At 38.7% G+C, this 19,409-nt stretch overlaps 2 protein-coding genes across 2 annotated transcripts; both read left to right on the top strand.

Moving 5' to 3' along the window:
- Positions 1–6,019: 6,019 nt before the first annotated feature.
- Positions 6,020–12,331, top strand: LOC122823719 (ras-related C3 botulinum toxin substrate 1-like). Its single transcript, XM_044103636.1, has 6 exons — positions 6,020–6,332; positions 7,429–7,500; positions 7,610–7,727; positions 8,170–8,232; positions 9,111–9,270; positions 10,131–12,331. The coding sequence occupies exons 1-6, from the start codon at positions 6,298–6,300 to the stop codon at positions 10,262–10,264; spliced, it is 582 nt and encodes a 193-aa protein (XP_043959571.1). The 5' UTR covers positions 6,020–6,297; the 3' UTR covers positions 10,265–12,331.
- A 3,283-nt stretch (positions 12,332–15,614) lies between these two features.
- On the top strand, positions 15,615–18,999 carry LOC122823716 (calcium homeostasis endoplasmic reticulum protein-like). The gene is made up of 6 exons (XM_044103630.1): positions 15,615–15,820; positions 16,052–16,198; positions 17,808–17,921; positions 18,005–18,099; positions 18,247–18,432; positions 18,558–18,999. The coding sequence occupies exons 1-6, from the start codon at positions 15,657–15,659 to the stop codon at positions 18,593–18,595; spliced, it is 744 nt and encodes a 247-aa protein (XP_043959565.1). The 5' UTR covers positions 15,615–15,656; the 3' UTR covers positions 18,596–18,999.
- Positions 19,000–19,409: the final 410 nt, after the last annotated feature.

Genomic DNA, 19,409 nt, shown 5'->3' with positions numbered 1-19,409 from the left:
AAAACAACAACCTGTATTTTTGGATTTGAATGAAAGTTGTAAGTGCACATCTCAAGTCAAGTCTAGTCAAAGTTTATTTATGCAGCACGTTCACAACAACCTGAACTGACCCAAGTGGTTCACAGTAATCACAACATCACAGGTCGATAAAGGATTAAACAGAAAATAAAATTAAGTTTGGCAAAAAATTATAAGGCAATTATGAAACTGGCAAAAAATACCAAACACTAATAATATGAATAAAAATCGACGGCAACCTTCATTTCACCCCCTTAGCCCCCCAAAAGAAAAACTCAGATCAGTGCTAATATTGGCAGTTTATTTTTTTTCTCAATTTGAACATCATTTCAAGAGTTTGTGGCAATTTGAAAGTGAATTTTTACAAGAGTCAGCCTTCCCACGAGTGACCTTTGACCCGCTCTTATGAGATGAGCTCCAGCGGGGAGAAACCTGATTTCCACGGAGACACTCCAGGTTTAGCTGGCAGCGGGACGTTTTCCAGCGTGTCTCTGCAGCGGTGCAGGACACGTCTTCTGCTTTCTGTCTCATCAGGCCGGGTTCCAGTCATACAAGCTGCTGCAACCTTCTTGTTTCACTCAGCACAGAGACAAGCCTCTGTTGGCTGCAGTCATGCTCTGTCATTATGTAAGCTAGCGGTCAGCTTTGTGACCCATGCGGTTATAATGAGGCTGAGGAGTACATTTCCACACTGTCAGAGGCTTTTATACAGCTTCAGATCACACTGGGGGTTTATAAAAATGTTACTTTTTCATATTTATGCCACTTGCTTTAATATATTTTACAGTGATTTTATGTAATGGAACAAGGAAACCGACATGCAGCAGGGGCGTCCAAAGTGTGTCCTGAGAATTTCACTATTAGCATTAGGCACCAAGGAGTTTTCTTTCAATAGCCATGTTTACTGTTCACTTTAATTCTAGAGCAAGTAGGTCTGTAAACATCCAGAAAGTCTAGAGCACATTTATTCTATTGAACTTAATAGAATAGCTTATGATGCTAGGAACAGACTAAAAGATTTTCTAGACCAAATCAGCTGGGAAACAAAATACTCAAGAAGTTAGGAAACTGCCTTTTATTAGGAGAAAACAAAGAGTTTGTCGCTTTGTTTGAACATGACTGGATCTGACTGACTGACTGACTGACTGACTGACTGAAACTCAATTTTGAAACTACTACCAGTGACATATTCAGTGGAAACTTTTCCTCCACAGTTAATGGAAGCCACTGATTGTCACCACAGTAACTTCATATAGTGGACAGTATTATGTGTTTTTCAGCCACATTGTGCCTTTTTATAGCATAGTCGATGTTGCCCTCAGTTGTTATAAAAATACCGTACATATCACATATGATTTAAAAGAAACATTGCGTCATAATTTAATGCCTTTAAATTGGGCCTCTGTCTCTTTAAAATACTTCTGTTCTTTCTGAATCTCCACCTTCAAGAAGTCATGGCAGCATCGCTCCTCTATCAACCCTTCTACAATGTTTTTACCAGCATTGCTCTGGGATGGAGCTGCATATTGGGTTAGAGTAGCTCATTAAATTCCAGTGAAACACATGGATGCTTTAACGTCACAAAAAGGTTTAAAAATATGCATGAAATCTGTATTTCTAAGACATGAAGTAACAGTTTTAGAAGTTTAAGTTCAGGTGAGACTGAAGTATTCTGGACCAGCCAGTGATATGACAGCACAGCAGTTTTACCTTCTACATCAGTCAGATCTGGAATATAGATGGTTATTTGTGTGAAGATGACGAGCATCTGAAAGACCACACACACACACACACACACACACACACACACACCCTTACACGCCCACACACACACACACACACACACACACTTTTGAATTGCTATCTTTGTGGGAACCTTGCATTGACTTCCATTCATTTCTACAGCCTAAACCTTACTCTTATCCTAACCATAACCCTATCTAAAAGTCAATTAACACCTTAGTCCTAAATCTAACCCCTGACCCAAAAACAGTGTTTCCTCCAGTGGGGACCAGGCTTCGGTCGCCACAAGGAACAGTGGGTCCCCACAACGTAGTATGTGTCAGAAAAATGGTCCCCACAATGTATGACAAACAAACGCACGGGGCAATGTGACACACTTCCTGCCTCACTGTGCTCCAGGGAGGGAAGCAGGCAGCGCTGGTAAGGAGAGAACGGAAGAAAGAAAAAAAAAGGGACAAAAGAATGCACAAAAGCAGAGAAAGGAAGCTACATTTCTGACCCGGGAACTGCATCAACGTTTGACTCGCTCAACCTGATTCCATCCCACTGTGACAATAACTCATCAGAGGAGATCGCAGTGTGAATAGATGGGTGTTCAGTGCAGGAGTCGCAGACTGGAAGTCTCCTTTGATCTACTGACTGAAGGCTTTCAGGTGGCAGAGCACACAGAGGCAGAGCGGCTTCAGCAGAGGAGCAGCAGCAGCAGCAACAGCTCATCTGCTGCCACCGGCTAATAAACAAACTGCTGCACAGAAAGCTAACCTGAACTAAATCCTGCTGTCACAGCAAGATGTTTGAGGAAGCCCACGAGAAACAGCTGGAGGCAGTTCAGCACTTTCAGAGACTTTGAGAGTCTCTGAAAGTGAAAGGAATTCAAGGAATTCAATTTTACACAAATAAATATGATGCTAAGAGTTGTAACAAGGTATGACGGAATATTAGGTAGCGAGAAAAAGGAGGAGCACACTTCCACCAAAAGAACTCAGAAATGTTTAGGTCAGTCTCAGAAATTGTCCAGAAACAAAGTTGGAAACTTTCGAGTTTGAAACATTGAACACTTTCCACTTCTGAAAAACTTTGTTCTTGAAAATTCCTGATATTAAACTCAGAATTTCTGGAATTCTGGAATCCTTCTAGCAAATTTCGTATTTTCAAAGCTCAGAAATGTACGAAACAGGATTAGGGCCACTGAGAGAAAAAAAAGTCTGACTTTATACCTATAAAGTCTGATCTGATCTAAAGAATTCTTTTATTCCAGATAAAAGAATTCTGGAATTCTTTAATCCCAGAATTCTGAGATCAAAGTCAGACTTTTTTTTCCCCAGCAGCCCTAATCCTCTTCTCTAGAAATGTCCTTGCTTTTCCTAAAATTCTTTTTAGATCAATCTCAACATTTCGGAGTTGCTTGGTGGAAATTTACTACTATTGTTTTCTGGCACATGTATGTAAAGAACAGATTTTGAGAAAAGTCTATTTTGTCAGTCAATTACATCCGTTGTGCATCTTTCCACTAACCTGACTTATCCATGTTGGGAGCTCCTGCATCACTTAGAGATCCTGTTTTTAAATATCTTTTCCAGACTGTAAGCCTGCACTGAACAGCAAAACGTAGACAGAACAGCAAAACAAAAGGTCCGCTGCAGCCATCTGCTGCCATCATGAGCTCATTTAGCAGTTAATCCATTAAAAATGTTGACTTTCTCCCTAAATGATAGGATTGCAGCTCTGTGCCACCTTCCCTGTTGTGTTACCATTACAAAGCACATTCAGGCACTTAACTGATGATTGCCTGCAGCCTGTCAGTCGGAGTCTTGTGCAAATGGGAGCGCCGTGGCGAGGGTCATTAAACCCCAATGCTTATTATGGAACTAATGATCGAATGTAATGAGCCTCCAAGAAGCCTCTCTGAGCTGCTGTTTGAAGGAAGATGAGGATGGACTGTGAGTGACAGCAGAGACACCAAACACTAAATAAATTACCTGCAGCAGCAGCAGCAGCTCTGGGTTGTTAAGATGATCTTTGCATGACATATGCGTCTTGTTTAAATCAGCCTGGAGGCCGGCTTTGTAGAGTGGAAACAAAGTATTAATGTAAAGTATTAATATTAAAGTATTAATGTATTTATTTGGTCTGTCCCCAAACTAGTCTTGTGTTGCCGACAGTGACCAACGAAAAGGGTTCCACAAAGAGAGGAGAATATCGATGCAGGAAATAGTCTCCCAATGATTTTAAACGTCAAACCAACAACAATGCAAAAATCTGGAAAAGAACAGGAAAAGACCTTAAAAAAAACACTGAAATCAATATAATTGGTTAAATTGGCAGAATGATGTGTTTTCCAGTCACATAATGTCTTTTTATGGCACACTAAAGTAGCTATGTTAACTTCATTTGTCATAAAAATGCTGTTTATTTTATTTATCAAATAAGACTTAAAAGAAATTTGACTTTGTAATATAACTCCTTGAAATTGGGCCTCTGTCTCTTTAAGAAACTCCTGCTCTTTCTGAAACTCCGCCTACAGGAGGTCATAACCACGTGGCTCCTGTACTAACCCTATAACAATGAATTCACAGATATTGCAATGAGAAGTAGCTCCCATGATGAGCTCAGCAGATGTGCAGTTCCAACAGAGGTTTGCTAATTGCTGCTGGCTAGTCTGAAGGAGCAGAGTGGGGGGAGGGCTGCTCTGTGAGGCGGAAGCTCGGAAACTTGGACACTGCAGCTTCAAGGAGCGTCTCTAAGGCGTCTCTAGATCCTCCAAGGAGGTTCGCATATGATTGCCATGGGAAATTAAAGAATTTCTCACACTTATTAGATTTTATTTGAAAAAATAGAAATAAAATAATAATAATAATAATAATAATAATAATAATAATAATAATAATAATAATAATAATAATAATAATAATAATAATAATAATAAAACATTGTTAACTTTGTACCATTCTTCTTCTATGATTTACACTGTTTTGTGTTGGTCTATTTTATAAATCCCAACAAAATAAACTTATGTCTGTGGATGTAGAGTAAAATAAAAATCCTAACAGAGATGAAAATATAACATTTTCTTTTTCATTGAGCATTTGAACCATATTTTTTATACCACGCCAAATACAACACATTTGGATGCAGCCTAATATCCCAGACCTTATTCTAGTGTTTATGTTTATGTTTATGCTGAGACATTTTCTTCCTGTGTCACTGTTTCTCAGTGAGACGATCTTAACAGCCTTCCCGCTGAGCTGCACGGTGACGCTTCTAATTATCCTTCATTCATCTCTCTCTCCAGCTTCTAATGTTGGGGTTTGTCCTCGTTAATGTGCTGTTTGTAGGAGGAGAAAACTCTATCCGCGCGTGACACTGGGGACGCATGTGTGATAAGGTCGTAATAATTGACGACGCTACAGAGCCAGAACCACACCTAGAAAAGTTACAGAAAGAAGCGCAGATGAATGTTTACGGTTTATGTTACGAATCCGAGAGCAAAAAAAATTAAAAAAGGATCGTTTCTAGTCTTCGACAGAAAAGGACAATATTGCCCTCTAGTGTTTAAATGTTAAATGGCATTTTTGTATTCAAAGTTCTGATGATCTTTTGCAATAGTCTTTAAACAAAGTGCAAAATATGAATTCTACTTAGAGAACATGTATCCCCGATTATATGTTATCGCGAGGTTAATTGTATGTATAAAAATTTTTTATGAAATTAACAAATAAATCAATTAAATTTAATGAGAGCCGTGAAATTTGGCTTCATTTTGGTGATGCGTCATTTTTCAATCTAAGTTGAATTCTTGGTTATATGTTTAAGAATTAAAGATCAGCAGCAAACAATGTTTCAAATCCAAACAGAAATTGGACAAACACATTCACTGCATATTAACATTTTAAACATGTTTGTTTGTTATAAACTAATAAAACTTCAAGTTTTTTGTTGACAAACATTTACAAGTAATGTAAGACTGCATTGTATTATCACGTTAAACCATTAAGCAGATTAAAAATGTGTATTTAGATGTGTTTATCTTTGTTTGTTTGTCTTTTTGTTCGCTTGTTTGTTTGTTTATCATTTAAGAATTTCAACTGTATATTTTTTTTGGCTTGCCATACTTGGGTATTCTGTTTTGGTGTTGAGGATAAACTAAAACAATGCCAATGTTCTGAGAACTGTGACCATCGCTGTGTGTCACACATAGTAATAACCACTAGTGGGCGGGCTTTGACCATTATTTTTGCTCTGACCAGATGAGACTTCCAGGGATCTACAGTTTCCAAATCAAACCGTGGGCGTATTTTTCCTTCAATCTTGCTCTGATTTTTTTTTCTCTTCTGGGTGTTGTCTGTGTTTTTTTACATCTCTGAAGTTTCACTGGGCTGTTGCTCCTGACCAGACACGGACAGTCAGAGTTCGTTCTATGTAGAATTTTTATAAATCACTTCCCAGTTATTCTCTCTCTTTTCGCTGCACTTTTAGGCAGCACAAGCAGACTGCTTTAGTTTAGCTGCTGTTAGCCTGACCTGCTAACTGGGATCAATGCAGGCCATTAAGTGTGTGGTGGTGGGAGACGGGTGAGTTAATTCACATCTCTATTTCCATTCTAACCTCAAATGTCAGAGTTTGAATCGTAGAGTTGCAGAATTAAAGCTTAAAAAATGTGGTTTTAGGTTTGACCCAGTTAGCAACAGTTGGCTAGCGGCTAACAGTCCCAGATAGAGCGACAGCTGCTGTGGTGGCTGCTGTCCCTCCAGCTGGGTCACAGATTTAGCCTCAATCAGACGCAGCATGCTACTTTATACCTTTTAAGTCATATATTTGATCTATATATACTCCTAACGTTTGGGTTGCATCCACTTTAAGTAAAAGTGGGTGACGCGTAATATTTTAAAAAATAAAAGCTGAATGTCCAAACGATTCGTGGCACCTGAGGGAGTATGAAAGGAACTTTTAAATTAATCCAATATTACGTTTGTAGGTTAAAAGCATGTAATCTTTTCTTAAGCTGGAATTCTGAGATAATTTATATTGCCAATTTATTTCGTTTTTTAGATGTTGCCATGAAACATTTATGAGTGTTTGAATATTGTTCTGACTGTTTAGCGGTTAGAATAGGTGTCCGATAATAGGCAGAAAGTCCTATTTATTACTTTAAATGCATTTCACTATAAAAAATAAACAGCACTAATAACCACAGCAATAACAAAACGAAGAGATGTCAAAATAAATTATTTGAAATAGTATTTGTTATTATAGGTAGGTTTGGGTCCGTTACCTCAAAGAACAACACACTGAGAGCAGTAAGCCTAAACGACAAAAAAATGTTACATTTTGCACGCATTTCTAATATTGTGTAGAAAAAAAAAAAAAAAGAAGAAGAAGTTTAAGTGGGTAAATGAAAACTCAGTCGAATGTTTTAATCCGATTGATCGTCGATCACTAAAAATAATGGTCAGTTCCCGTCCTAACCTGGAGCACCAATCCAAGTTTGGTTTCCTAATTTCTAGTCTCCGACTTCTGATGTGACCTGCTGATTCCTCTGTAAATATATTTCCTCACTTTGTGATAACAGGGTGGTGAACGTTGGAGGTTGAATTAGAAATACTTTTCATTGCTTATGAAATCCACTGTTCTTACTGTATCTCTCTCTCTCTCTCTCTGCCTCCTCAGGGCTGTGGGTAAAACATGTCTGCTCATCAGCTACACCACCAACGCCTTCCCAGGAGAATACATCCCCACGGTGTAAGTACCACACTCACTTCTTAAAGTGATGGACCTAAAATGTGTTACAGAGTAAACGTCTGGTCAGCAGAAATGTCCTTGAAAGCTCATTTTTAGACGTTCCTTGCAGATTTGACAACTACTCTGCTAATGTGATGGTGGACGGGAAACCAGTGAACCTGGGTCTGTGGGACACAGCAGGACAGGAGGACTACGACCGGCTGAGGCCGCTGTCCTACCCTCAGACAGTGAGCGTACACACAACTCATGTCTGTCCATTGTCCTGGACAGATCTGAATTAGCTGGTCGCTGCCAGAGCGAACTCTGTCTTCACTCGGAGTTATTTAACAAAGCAAAACAATCTCCCTCTCAGACAAGTTGAGTGAATGATATACAGAGTCTATAGTAAGATGCAGTAAAAAGCAGCTCTTGTTTACGCTGTTTGTCTTCACAACAATCTGGTCTTTGTGCGAGAGAGACAAGAGAGAGAGACAGTCACTCTGTATTTGACCAACATAATGAGTCCTGATTTGTGTTGTTATGTCATTATCAGTCTATTCTATGTGTTCTAACTCAATTAACAACATGATTTCTCACGTTAAGGTATGAATACTTTCAGTGACTTTTTTTTAGATCAAGTTTTTTTTAACCCACTGATTTTTCCCCCCCCCTTTTTTTCTCTCTTTCCAGGACGTTTTTCTCATTTGCTTCTCGCTCGTCAGTCCAGCTTCCTTTGAAAACGTCCGGGCCAAGGTGAGAGGAGCCCCGTGTTGCCTTATGGATCTAGGGCTGCAGCGATTGCAGTTTTCTTAAAGGTCGTCGATCTTTAAGAAGCCAGACCTGCCGATTACGATTTTGGATGACACCAATTTATTTTTGTATCTCAAAAGATGCTAAGTTAGCAACAGTTGGGTGACTATTATTAACTTCACACATGTGGGTGGCTCTGTCAGTCAGTCAGCCCTCTCTCACAGCAGCATAAAGGGGGACAGTGCCTTTCCCTTGAACATAACATGCGGAAATTGGAATTATGAAAAAAAAAAAGTCGGCTTGATGAAAACTCTCCAATTTCGATAAAACCCACATTTTTCTACAAAAAGTCTTTGTGTAAGGATGAGGTGGTTTTTCAGCCCTATTGAAATGTGTTTGGCAAAACTGCAGTGGAAAAAACTTTTTCCTGCATCATGTGTCGTGATCATCTACCAGATGTTACTACTGGTGAAAACAACAAAGAAGACGACAGGAAGTGATGTCTGAATTCTGAATATATTTGTTTACGTCCGTCGCTGCGGTGATTTTTAATAACTTGTCGCGTGAAGAAACTTACTGGCACGTGATTTTAATTTAATTTCTTATTTAGTGGAAACACCACAATTGCAAAACTGTGTTTTTTCCGACATTAGCAGAATATAGATGAATGTTGTAAATATCGGCCAATCTGGCAAAATTACGGAAATCAACTTATCAGTGCAGCCCTAATGAGAAGCAAAGCATAGAGTCTCGCATGAGACGGTAAATAGATATTTTTAGGGAATACTGGTAATAAAGAACAGACGTGTTTGGCATTAATCGAACAGTGGAGCACCCTCATACTTCCTGTTCTGCAAGTGATGGCCTGTGTTGTCCTGCAGTGGTATCCAGAGGTCAGACACCACTGCCCCAAGACGCCAATCATCCTGGTGGGCACCAAGTTGGACCTGAGGGACGACAAGGACACCATTGAAAAGCTGAAGGAGAAGAAACTCTCTCCCATCATCTATCCACAGGGCTTGGCCATGGCTAAGGAAATAAGTCAGTTTTAGTTTCATGCATGTCCAGATCAATTTTTACTATCATGTTTGTCTCTGCTGAGCCAGCATTTACTCAACGTTTGACTCAGATTTACTCATCTCAGTATGCTGGATGCTTAAAAGACCTTTTTATTATTTCTCTAACTCGTTGGAAGCTTCCAGAGCTCCAGCTCTCGACCTTTTGTTCATCTTTAGATATGAAAACACAAAGTGATGATGGCTGCACAGCTAAAGTAACTTAATCAGTACTAATGCAATAAAACTCTGCAAATTCATCACCTTTGACCCCAATACACATGAACTATTCAGGAGGACACACACACTTCAGAGGCACCAAATTCATTTCATTTAATCCTGTAAACATTTTGCAACAAGCAATCAATCATTTAATCACATGGTAAATTAAAAGGAGCTTGATCATTCCCAGTCTGATGATGAATATTTTTTTGAAGGGCATTTATTCTTTAGAGGCTTCATAATCCATTTTATTTGCAGTTTTGGTTGTATATAAGTTTTTATTTGAGTTTTATTTTATTGTTTTTTTCTGCTGTGTTTTACTTTGGGTATTTTAAATATCTTCCAGGTCCAGTGTTACGTGTTCTTTACCAAACTAAAGTTTATTAGTATTTGAGAGTGAAAACTTTGCTTTATTCTGCCAATATCAACATATTGCTTTAAAATGGCCACAAAATAACAATATTATCATTTATCGTAATAATTACCGGCACTATTTATCATCCAGCATCATTAGTTTCTGCAACAGGCCTACAGCTCTGTGCATCTCGCTGCTTTTCCAGCAGTTTTTATGAATGTGGTCCCTTTCCTCTACCAATATTGGATTGTGATGCTGTTTGAAACCAGGTGCAGTGAAGTACCTGGAGTGCTCCGCTCTGACGCAGCGCGGCCTTAAGACGGTGTTCGATGAAGCCATCAGGGCGGTCCTGTGCCCCCAGCCCACCAAGAAGCCCAGGAGGAGGAAGTGCACCGTACTGTAAGGACGACCCGTCCGGACCAGAACACACGGCCAGGATGAAGGAAGAACAGCACACGGGTTCCCACATCTGGCTCGTCTACCACGCCGGATCAGAGCATTTTGTTCATAGAAAAAAGAAAAAAAAGAGTCAATTTCCACCCTATGAAATTTTGAGATTAATCGCCGAAATTTTCTGGACAAAACAAGAAAGTTTCTGAGTTTCAAAAGTGGAACATTGTCGACGTTTGAAACTCAGAAAAGTCTGCATTTTTTTCTAGAAAATTTCTGAGATGAATCTTGAAATTTCCAAGTTGTTGGTGGAAATGCACTTCTTTTAAAAAAAAAAAAGTTCTATCTCCAATGGCCCTGAGATGTTGTATTCTTGGAAGAGATGTTGTATTCTTGGAAGCGATATTATGTCTGACTTCCATCTGGAAGATCTTGGTAGATCTAAGTGAAGCGTTTTTTTTTCTTTTTCTACTGAGTGGAACCAGATGTTGGTGTGGTTGTTTACGTCTGGCTCTTTCAGATCCATTACTACATGGTAAATTTTGAAACGCACTCAGGATGTGAGGGTAAGCGATACGATTGGAAATTTTATGAAAAATATTCCTGTATTTTTGTCATATGCAATGAAGAAACACTACTTGAATGTGGATTTGTCATTTTACTAGATTTTTACAGAAGAAGGTCCAGAGCTTCACTTTGCCCTGAACACTAAGATTCCTGCTGCCTTTACTGAATTTTACTTTCTGCAAAAATGTTTTTAGATCATTTTTTTTGTTTTGTTTTGTTTTAAATGTCACTTGATTTGCTAGTGTTGCTTGACAGACTGGTTTGTTTACACAACTTCATTTAGATGGAGGTTTCAGAAACACAGAAATCACATTGTTGTTTTAATGTTCGTTTTTCTCACTTGGAGTTGCACTGATTTTCTCTCCGATCTTTAAAAAGCTTGAACTGCCAATTCCAATTTTGACGGATGGCAATTTGTCAATTGTCTGAAAAGTCGTTAAATATATAAGTCTGAAAATCAGCTGATTTTTATTTTTATTTTATGCGGAGGCGAATAATATCGGTTTCTCATCTGAGTATCGGCCAATTTCTCAAAGATGGAGGAAATGTGTGACGGTTTATTGTTGCGCCGCTAATTTCAACGTGTGTAGGACATGGCGACCTCACACCTAACCCATAAAAACTGACAGAAGGAAAAGAAGTCCAACTCCTGGAGGACAGTATTTTAGTTGCATTCACTGCATTTATCGATTTTTTTTTTTTTTTTTTTATTTCAGAACATATTTATGTTGTCATGAAGGTTTGTGGTTTTTTTAAAGCTTTATTCCAAGTTTCTGAAGTGAGTCAGTGTTGTAATATCTAATAGCTCAGTTATTGTCGTGCGTTTAATGTGGAATAAAAATTAGACATGGGTTGGTTGGAAATTCTCAGTCTGATTCAAATGACCCGTTTTGGTGCGAACAAAAATGACATACGACAACAAAGCTGTTTCATTCCATCTAAGATGCTGCACTACAATATTAACCAGACTTTGAGCAGAAATCCAGTCCAAAGCAGAACTTCTCTGGTTTTCTCCCAGCTGCTCTTCAGTAACAGTGGGAGTGAAAACGAGCTGGTCAGTGTGACTGTCTGCTGACCGGCTTGTGGATCCAAACTGTGTTTTAAAGAACCCGTTGGCTTCATAAAGGTGCTCAGTGGCGCCACCTGTGGTTCCGGCTCAACCGGGCTCCTTTTTCCTGCCAGCTAACCTAACAACACAGCAACACGTTGGGGAGGGGGCAGCGCTATTCTGTTCCATTTCGCCAAAGAAAACTCAGGTCACAATCACTTAACAAAAAGTGATTGTTCTTTAATTAGAAGAACGGCTCAACAGGAACATGTCTGGTGGTTTTTGGAGCTCTAATCTTTCTAAACTGTGACCGGCCCATCCTTAATGCTGAATGAATAAAACTGAACCAGCACAGGTACTCTGAAGATCCATCAATTCTGGACACTTTGTAATCGTTTTCAATACAGCAGTATCTTTATGTAGTGTTGTGTATTTTTTAAAGCAAATAAACCATTTACAAAGCTCTCTTGGATCTGTGTTTTGTGAAAAATATTACAGGATTCTTCCAAAGAATGTTAATTTCACATCCACATCAGATGATACAAGTAAATGTATTGCCAGGTTGTAGAGGCAGTACAGTGTAAACTGTTCCTTTACAGGACAGCAAAGATCTTTTTGGTTGAAGTTTCCAAAAATATTCATCAAAACTTTGATTTGATCTGGTAAGTTCTCCCTAAAATGAATCTTCTTTATTACCACAATCACGATAAATAGCTGGGTTACTCACTTTTACCAGCAGCAGCAGGTCAGGATTCCAGAGATTCTCAGGTTGTTGGCGGTAAATCAGGAGGAAGTCCTGATGGTTCCTGTAACAAAATATAAACCAGAAACTCCACAACAGTTTACTTAGTTTGTTGCACACTTCAGACAACACAAGGACTCTGGTTTACTTCACCTCCAGGTCGTTTTGTCCAGGTTAACTCACCATGAATAACATTAAGTGTGTGGTGGTGGGAGATGGGTAAGTTAGATTTTTATTCTGACTTCATTCAGTGTTTCACAGTGTGAGCTAGAATCAAAGTTAATGTGCTATTTTGAAACATTATTAGTGATTCAATTCAGCATGTTTGCATGGATACAAACCAAAAACATTTCTAGTCTTTGTACACAAGAAGACTTGAAGGAAAATTCTTGCATGTTCTTCAGCGTAGACAGTTGACGTTCTAACCTCCTCATAGTTTTACTTTGAGTCAATATTGGAACTGTTTTGCCTGAACTTTTTAATCATATAAGTTGATTTTAGAATTCGTTTTAAAGTTCTTGTGTTGACTTACAGAATTTTACACGGCCAGGCTCCTGATTATCTTTGCCAGCTTTGAACTAAATATTCTGCTGTTCATGGTCTTCGTTCTGAAAGGCTGAATCCTTTGGTTGTTCCACGAACACGGTTAAAAACTTAAGGGGCCCGGGCCTTTCAGTCAGTGGCCCCAAGGCTGTGGAACAGCTGGCCCTTGCAGCTTTGCTGACTCTGTGGAGGTTTTAAAAAAAACAACTAAAAACATTTTTTTTTCTCCCAGGCTTTTATCTCTTGATTTTCTTGTGTTTCCTCTGTTGGTTTTACGTTTTGTACGGCTTTAAGGTCGATTTCACTGTGTGATTTTATGTGTGTGAAAAGTGCTTTATAAGTAAACTTTATTTACTTACTTTTTCTTCATATGAATGAGCAATTTTGTAGAATAGAAATCTGGACAACAGACTGGACTGGAGACGCAACAGCGACTATGTAACCTATAACTGCAGACAGACGAGTTGAGCCTCACAGAGCAGTTACTACTAGTGGAAAAAGGCCAAATCAGAGCGATATCCTTCTCACTCACCAAGGAGAACACTTGTAAACAGACTCCTAATACGAGGCAGGAAAAAAAACAGATTACAATCGTTTTTTTCCTCACCTGAAGAATTAAACATGAGCTGATAAATCTATGTGATTGGTATTACACAGACAAACACGTACAGTACTACTTCAGAATGGTCAGTCATCATTAGAGGACACTCTTTTTAAATGATAACTCTCATTGTTGTCTTATTTCTCTCCTCAGGTCTGTGGGTAAAACATGTCTGCTCATCAGCTATACATCCAGCGCCTTCCCTGGAGAATACATCCCCACAGTGTAAGTCCCACACAGCACCAAGCACAACCTCTGATCAGACGTGGTCATGTTCAGTAGAGAGCTGGGTGAAGTTTGAGTGAACAGGGCAAACAGAGATATAGTATAAGTGGAACACTATGTCAAAGACAGTTTGCTCTGATTCTAACGTTTGGCTGTTTTCCTCCAGGTTTGATAGTTATTCTGCCAATGTGATGGTGGATGGGAATCCAGTGGCCCTCTGTCTGTGGGACACAGCAGGACAGGAGGACTATGACAGACTCAGACCTCTGTCCTACCCTCAGACGGTGTGTGTGTGTGTGTGTTCAGGACGTCTGCTCACACTGGAATGCAAACAAATAATCGATTGTCCAATAATGGTTTACCACATTAAAGTTTATGACATTTGATTAGCTGATAACGTTTGCAAGACAAATCGGTGGTGGGATATTTGTAAAACACTGCATTCAGTACAAGTCCAACAGAGTTTCAGTGAAGAATCTCTTAAGTCATTTAAGCAATTACAAGATAAATATGGATTATGATCAGAAGATTTCTATAAGTACTTACAATTAAGGGATTCTTTTTTATTACACAAAGAATGGCCTACCTTGAAACAAAATACATCACCTTTAGAAATATTTCTGATAAAATGTGTAGAGGACAATAATAATAATAAGATTACATCTAATCTATATAAACATTTACAGACAATTCTATAGACATGAAACAAAAGTGGGAACTAGAAATGAATATTGTTACTGTTTTAAGATCACCCACAGTCCAGGTTGGAAGGAATTTGACTGGAAATTAAGAATGAGATTCTTCAAAACACCTTTCAGTTTTTCAGAAATGCTCCAAATTTGTGCTGGAGGAACTGTAATCAGACTGGGGATCACGCTCACATTTTTTGGGACTGCCCAGTACTGATTCCATTCTGGCAGAAATTGAAAAAAATATTTAAGTTCACGTGACCACTGAAGCTCTGCATTACATACTGGGTTTGACCCCAGGAGAAGATATTGGGAAAAAGAAAGTCCAGTTACTTACAGATTCTGCTTCTAGTAGCAAGGAAAATGATAACTCTGTCCTGGCTCAAGCTTTTACCTCCCACCCTTCAACACACACGCAAGAAAGATTGAAGAATGTGTATGTAATGGAAAAGATAACAGCAAAACCTCATGTAAAAATGGACTTTTTTCTGAGTGTATGGAGCCCAGTTCTAAAAGCTGTCAGCTCCCTTTGTATGTTTCTGTCTTTTAACCTACTCATTCCTGGGTCAATGAGTAGGTTGTCATCATTGATCCTTAATTTCTGAGAAATAAAAACATTATTGTACAAATATTGATTCAAATGGTTAGAATAGGAGTTAATAATCAGATAAAAAAATGTTATGGAGGAATTTTTTGGTTTCTGACACTATAGCATGACTAAACACTTCCTGGGTCAAATTGACCCATGAACATTTTTGCTGTACCCTAGAAACGAACATAACAGGAGGGTAAATGTAATCGGGTTGTTTTAAGTAAATACAATGAAGATAGATAGATAAGATAAATCTTTATTGTCATTGTCACAAGAAAAACGAAATTTAAAAAGTGCCATCAGTCAGTGCATTTGCTTAAAAACAACTGTCACACAGTTTACACACAGTATAAGAAATACATAACAAATAACTAAGCATTCTCAATTACCCTCTATGTATGAATAGTGTTCTAAAGATAAGCATAACTTTCCTTGAAGTAAACCTTTCAGCAAGTTTAGTGTGTTTCTCTTCCAGTGAAGGTTGGGAGCAGAATGGCCTGTATGAGTTTTTCAGAGCCAAGATGAGAGCTAGAAGAAAAAAGGAACAGGAAAAGAGGAACAGGTGGGTCTCTTCTGGATTAGAACTTGTGTTTTACCTATTCAGCTCTTACACAATGAAACCTTAAAGTTGAACTAATGCAACAATGGAATTGTTTTTTCTAAAATCAAATAAGAATAACAAATCTTAACCATCCTGTTTGTCTTAAATTGTATTTTTGCTCCTACTGTCAAACTGCTGTCTTGGTGATTTTTATTGTATTTTTTTAATTAATAAATTTTTTTCCCCTTTCAGTGGTCATGGAGGAAGTCGCTCCAGGAGTCGCTCTCGCAGCAGGAGGAGATCTTCTTCTCGCTCAAGCTCTCACTCCTCAAAGTCCTCCAGGTCACATTCTGGTTCATCTCACTCTCTCAGCCGATCTCGCTCCTACTCACGATCAAGGTATGAACACTCGCATCTCACACACACGCACAGATGCCCGCAAACACACATAGATGTTTGTCATGCTACCTTTGTGGGGACTTTCCATTGACTTCTACAACCTAATTCTAACCATTATATACCTAGCCCTAACCAAACCTCAATTCACACTATAGTCCAAAAACTAACCCCCGACCCAAAAACAACATTTCCCCTTGTGGGGACCAGGCTTTAGTCACCTTAAGGAGCAGTGGGTCCCCACAACATAATATATGTCAGGAAAATGGTCCCCACAATGCATCATTTACATGGTACATGAACACATACACATGATACACTCAAGAACACGTATAGAAACTGATCACCATCAATATTGAGGTCATGGATCGATTGAAGTATGTTGGTGTTAATAGCGTTAGCTTTTGATCCTGATCACATTCCGTCCACAAATGCTTCATTTATGATTTAAAAAAAAACAAAAAAACAACTCACCACAAATAGTACTTACAGTGGTTTCAAATTAATTTCTTAGTAATCTTGTGTTTTTAGAGTTTACCATATTTTCCGCATCATAAGCTGCACCTATAAACCTTGAATTTTCTCAAAAGCCGACAGTGCGCCTTATAATCCGGTGCGCCTTATATATGGACCAATATTGAGCCACAACAGGTCTCGCAACTACGGTAAGCAGGAGTTATTGATATATTATTGCTTTGCACTATTTAGAGTGTTACTATATTGTGATTGCACTAATGTTTGATTTACCGTAACAGTATCAAACTGTTTTTTACGTGTTTATTGAATCGAGGAAAAGTTCCCCTCCACTATGTGATATAAATGTTGCCCTACATGTTACCACGTCACTGACGTTACCTCCGGGAAAATAATAAAACAGCTTTTTATTCATTTTGGGAGTGAACGGAGTTGTCAGAACGCTGGTTTGTAATCTATTAATAAAGTTTGACTGACCTATCTGACTGTTTTGTTGACATTACCTTTAGCGCAGCTCCATTTAATGCATGCATAACGTAACCCCAGCCTCTACTGTAGCGTGTATTCTATGCGCCTCGTAATGCGGTGCGCCTTATATATGAAAAAAGTTTTAAAACAGGCCATTCATTGAAAGTGCGCCTTATAGTGTGGAAAATACTGTAATTAAATTGGACTCTGGACCGATTCGGACTCTGCTTCATTCAGACAAAGTCTATGAATAATCAACAATCCTGGGCAGCTGTGATCACTTAAATTGACATTTTGTAATATAAACTCTAACATATATTTTAAGGTAAAACCTCTTTAGGAAAAAGGCTTGATGAGAAAGTTACCAAGGTTGTAAATGACTGAAGGTTGTAGAATTTTATCAATATGTTTGAATTCAAAATCTATAAAGTTTGTGATATTCAGTGTAGATGGCAATGAAATGTCAGTCTGTGTGAATGGGTACGTATGAAGGCAGTGATGTCAGTAATGCAGTACTCTAATCTGACCACTTTTTTCAGTAGCAAAAAAATCCAACACATTGCTATTTGAAATCAATAATAAGATTAAAGTTTCTTATTCAAATCACTGTGTGTTACTATTTTCTTTAGTAATATAATTTTATTTTCTCTTTGCATCTTGGGGAGTGCAGGTCCAGGAGCCGATCCAGGTCTTCTCGGAGCCGCTCTGGCTCCAGATTCAGATCCCATTCAAATTCTCCTTCTAAGCGCCGTCGTGGTCCTAAATCTCGGAGCACTTCTCCTTCGTGAGTTCCCTGGCTGTCATCACTTTTCTTCACAGTATGTGCTACAGAATGATGCAGATACCATTCTCTGCTTCTCACTGCAGGTCCAATACAGGGCTGGGAAGCTCGTCATCTAAAATGTCTGCAGACACCAGACTAGGAGAGGAGAATAAGGGCCACCAGTTATTATTAAAGATGGGTATGCTTATTCATTTCTGTTTACTACAAAAGACAATTATGTTTGTACAAAAAAAATTGCCATTTTTCTATGAGTACAGCTTACAGCAGGCAGCTTTTCTCTCTTGGAAGCTCTAACAGATTTTGTTCTGTGGTATTTTGGCCCCAGGTTGGAGCGGTTCTGGTGGCCTTGGGGCCAAAGAACAAGGTATCCAGGACCCTATCAAAGGGGGAGATGTTAGGGATAAGTGGGACCAGTACAAAGGCGTTGGAGTGTCTTTAGATTATCCATATGAGAATTATCGAAGGAATAAAAGCTACAACTTTGTTGCCCGGATGAAAGCGAGAGAGGAAGGTAATAGACTGTTATTTAATTGTTACAGAACTGTAATAGATGACTTTGTATTGCTACGCGTGCATTCTTAACTGAAATACAGCTAGATTTTAAATAGATATTTTTGTTTTTCTTCCCTGTGTCAGTCAATCGGGAAGTCCAGGAACCTACATCTACTGACTGAGATCCTTGGAATTCTGTTTCACTTGGATCTGAAGGATGAGCTTTACTGTCCAGGATGCTTTCACCTCTTACAGATTTCTCATTGACTAGAAAGAGTGACAGACATCACAGTTGTTCTATTTTAGTGTTAATGTAACTGCATAAATGTCTTTCTTATTCTCTTCTGGTGTGCTTGACAGAAAGGTTAACACTATAGTAACAATGATTGCATATTCAAGTTGGCTCTTAATAAAAAAAAACCAGGTGTAATCATCAAAACGTTTCTCTTAGTTCCACAGAAGCTTGTCTAAAATGTGTTCTGTATGGGTCCTTTAGTAGATGTTTCATTGAAATTTGCAAAACTTGTATGATGACACAAATCAATAAAACCATATTTTGTGTTTTAGAAATCAATTTCTATTTATCAGCAGCAATGTTCTAATGGTAGATAGATACAGATTTACAGATTTGGAAATGTGATCAAAAACATTACAATAACACCAAGCTCATCACTTACTTGATGAGGTTTGTACATATATAATGTCTGGAGACATTATGTATATATAATGTCTGGAGACATTATGTATATATAATGTCTGGAGACATTATGTATATATAATGTCTCCAGACCTCCTATTCCGACATTTCTACCTCCAGCTCCTTCTGCCCCTCCTCCACCCTCCATCCAGGAGATCAAGGATGATGTCGACCGCATCCTGGCAGAGAATTTCGGCAACATGGTCCCCATTGCCTGCAATGTCAAGGAGGAATTTCTTCCTGGAAATGTGCTCCTTCTTTCTCCCCCTCCTTCTCCTCCCGTCTGGCTTGGTCCCCCA

Source organism: Gambusia affinis, linkage group LG20, assembly GCF_019740435.1.
Source record: "Gambusia affinis linkage group LG20, SWU_Gaff_1.0, whole genome shotgun sequence".
NCBI lineage: Eukaryota > Metazoa > Chordata > Actinopteri > Cyprinodontiformes > Poeciliidae > Gambusia > Gambusia affinis.
Note: the sequence above shows the minus strand (reverse complement) of the source record. Positions and strands in the feature narration are given on the sequence as shown.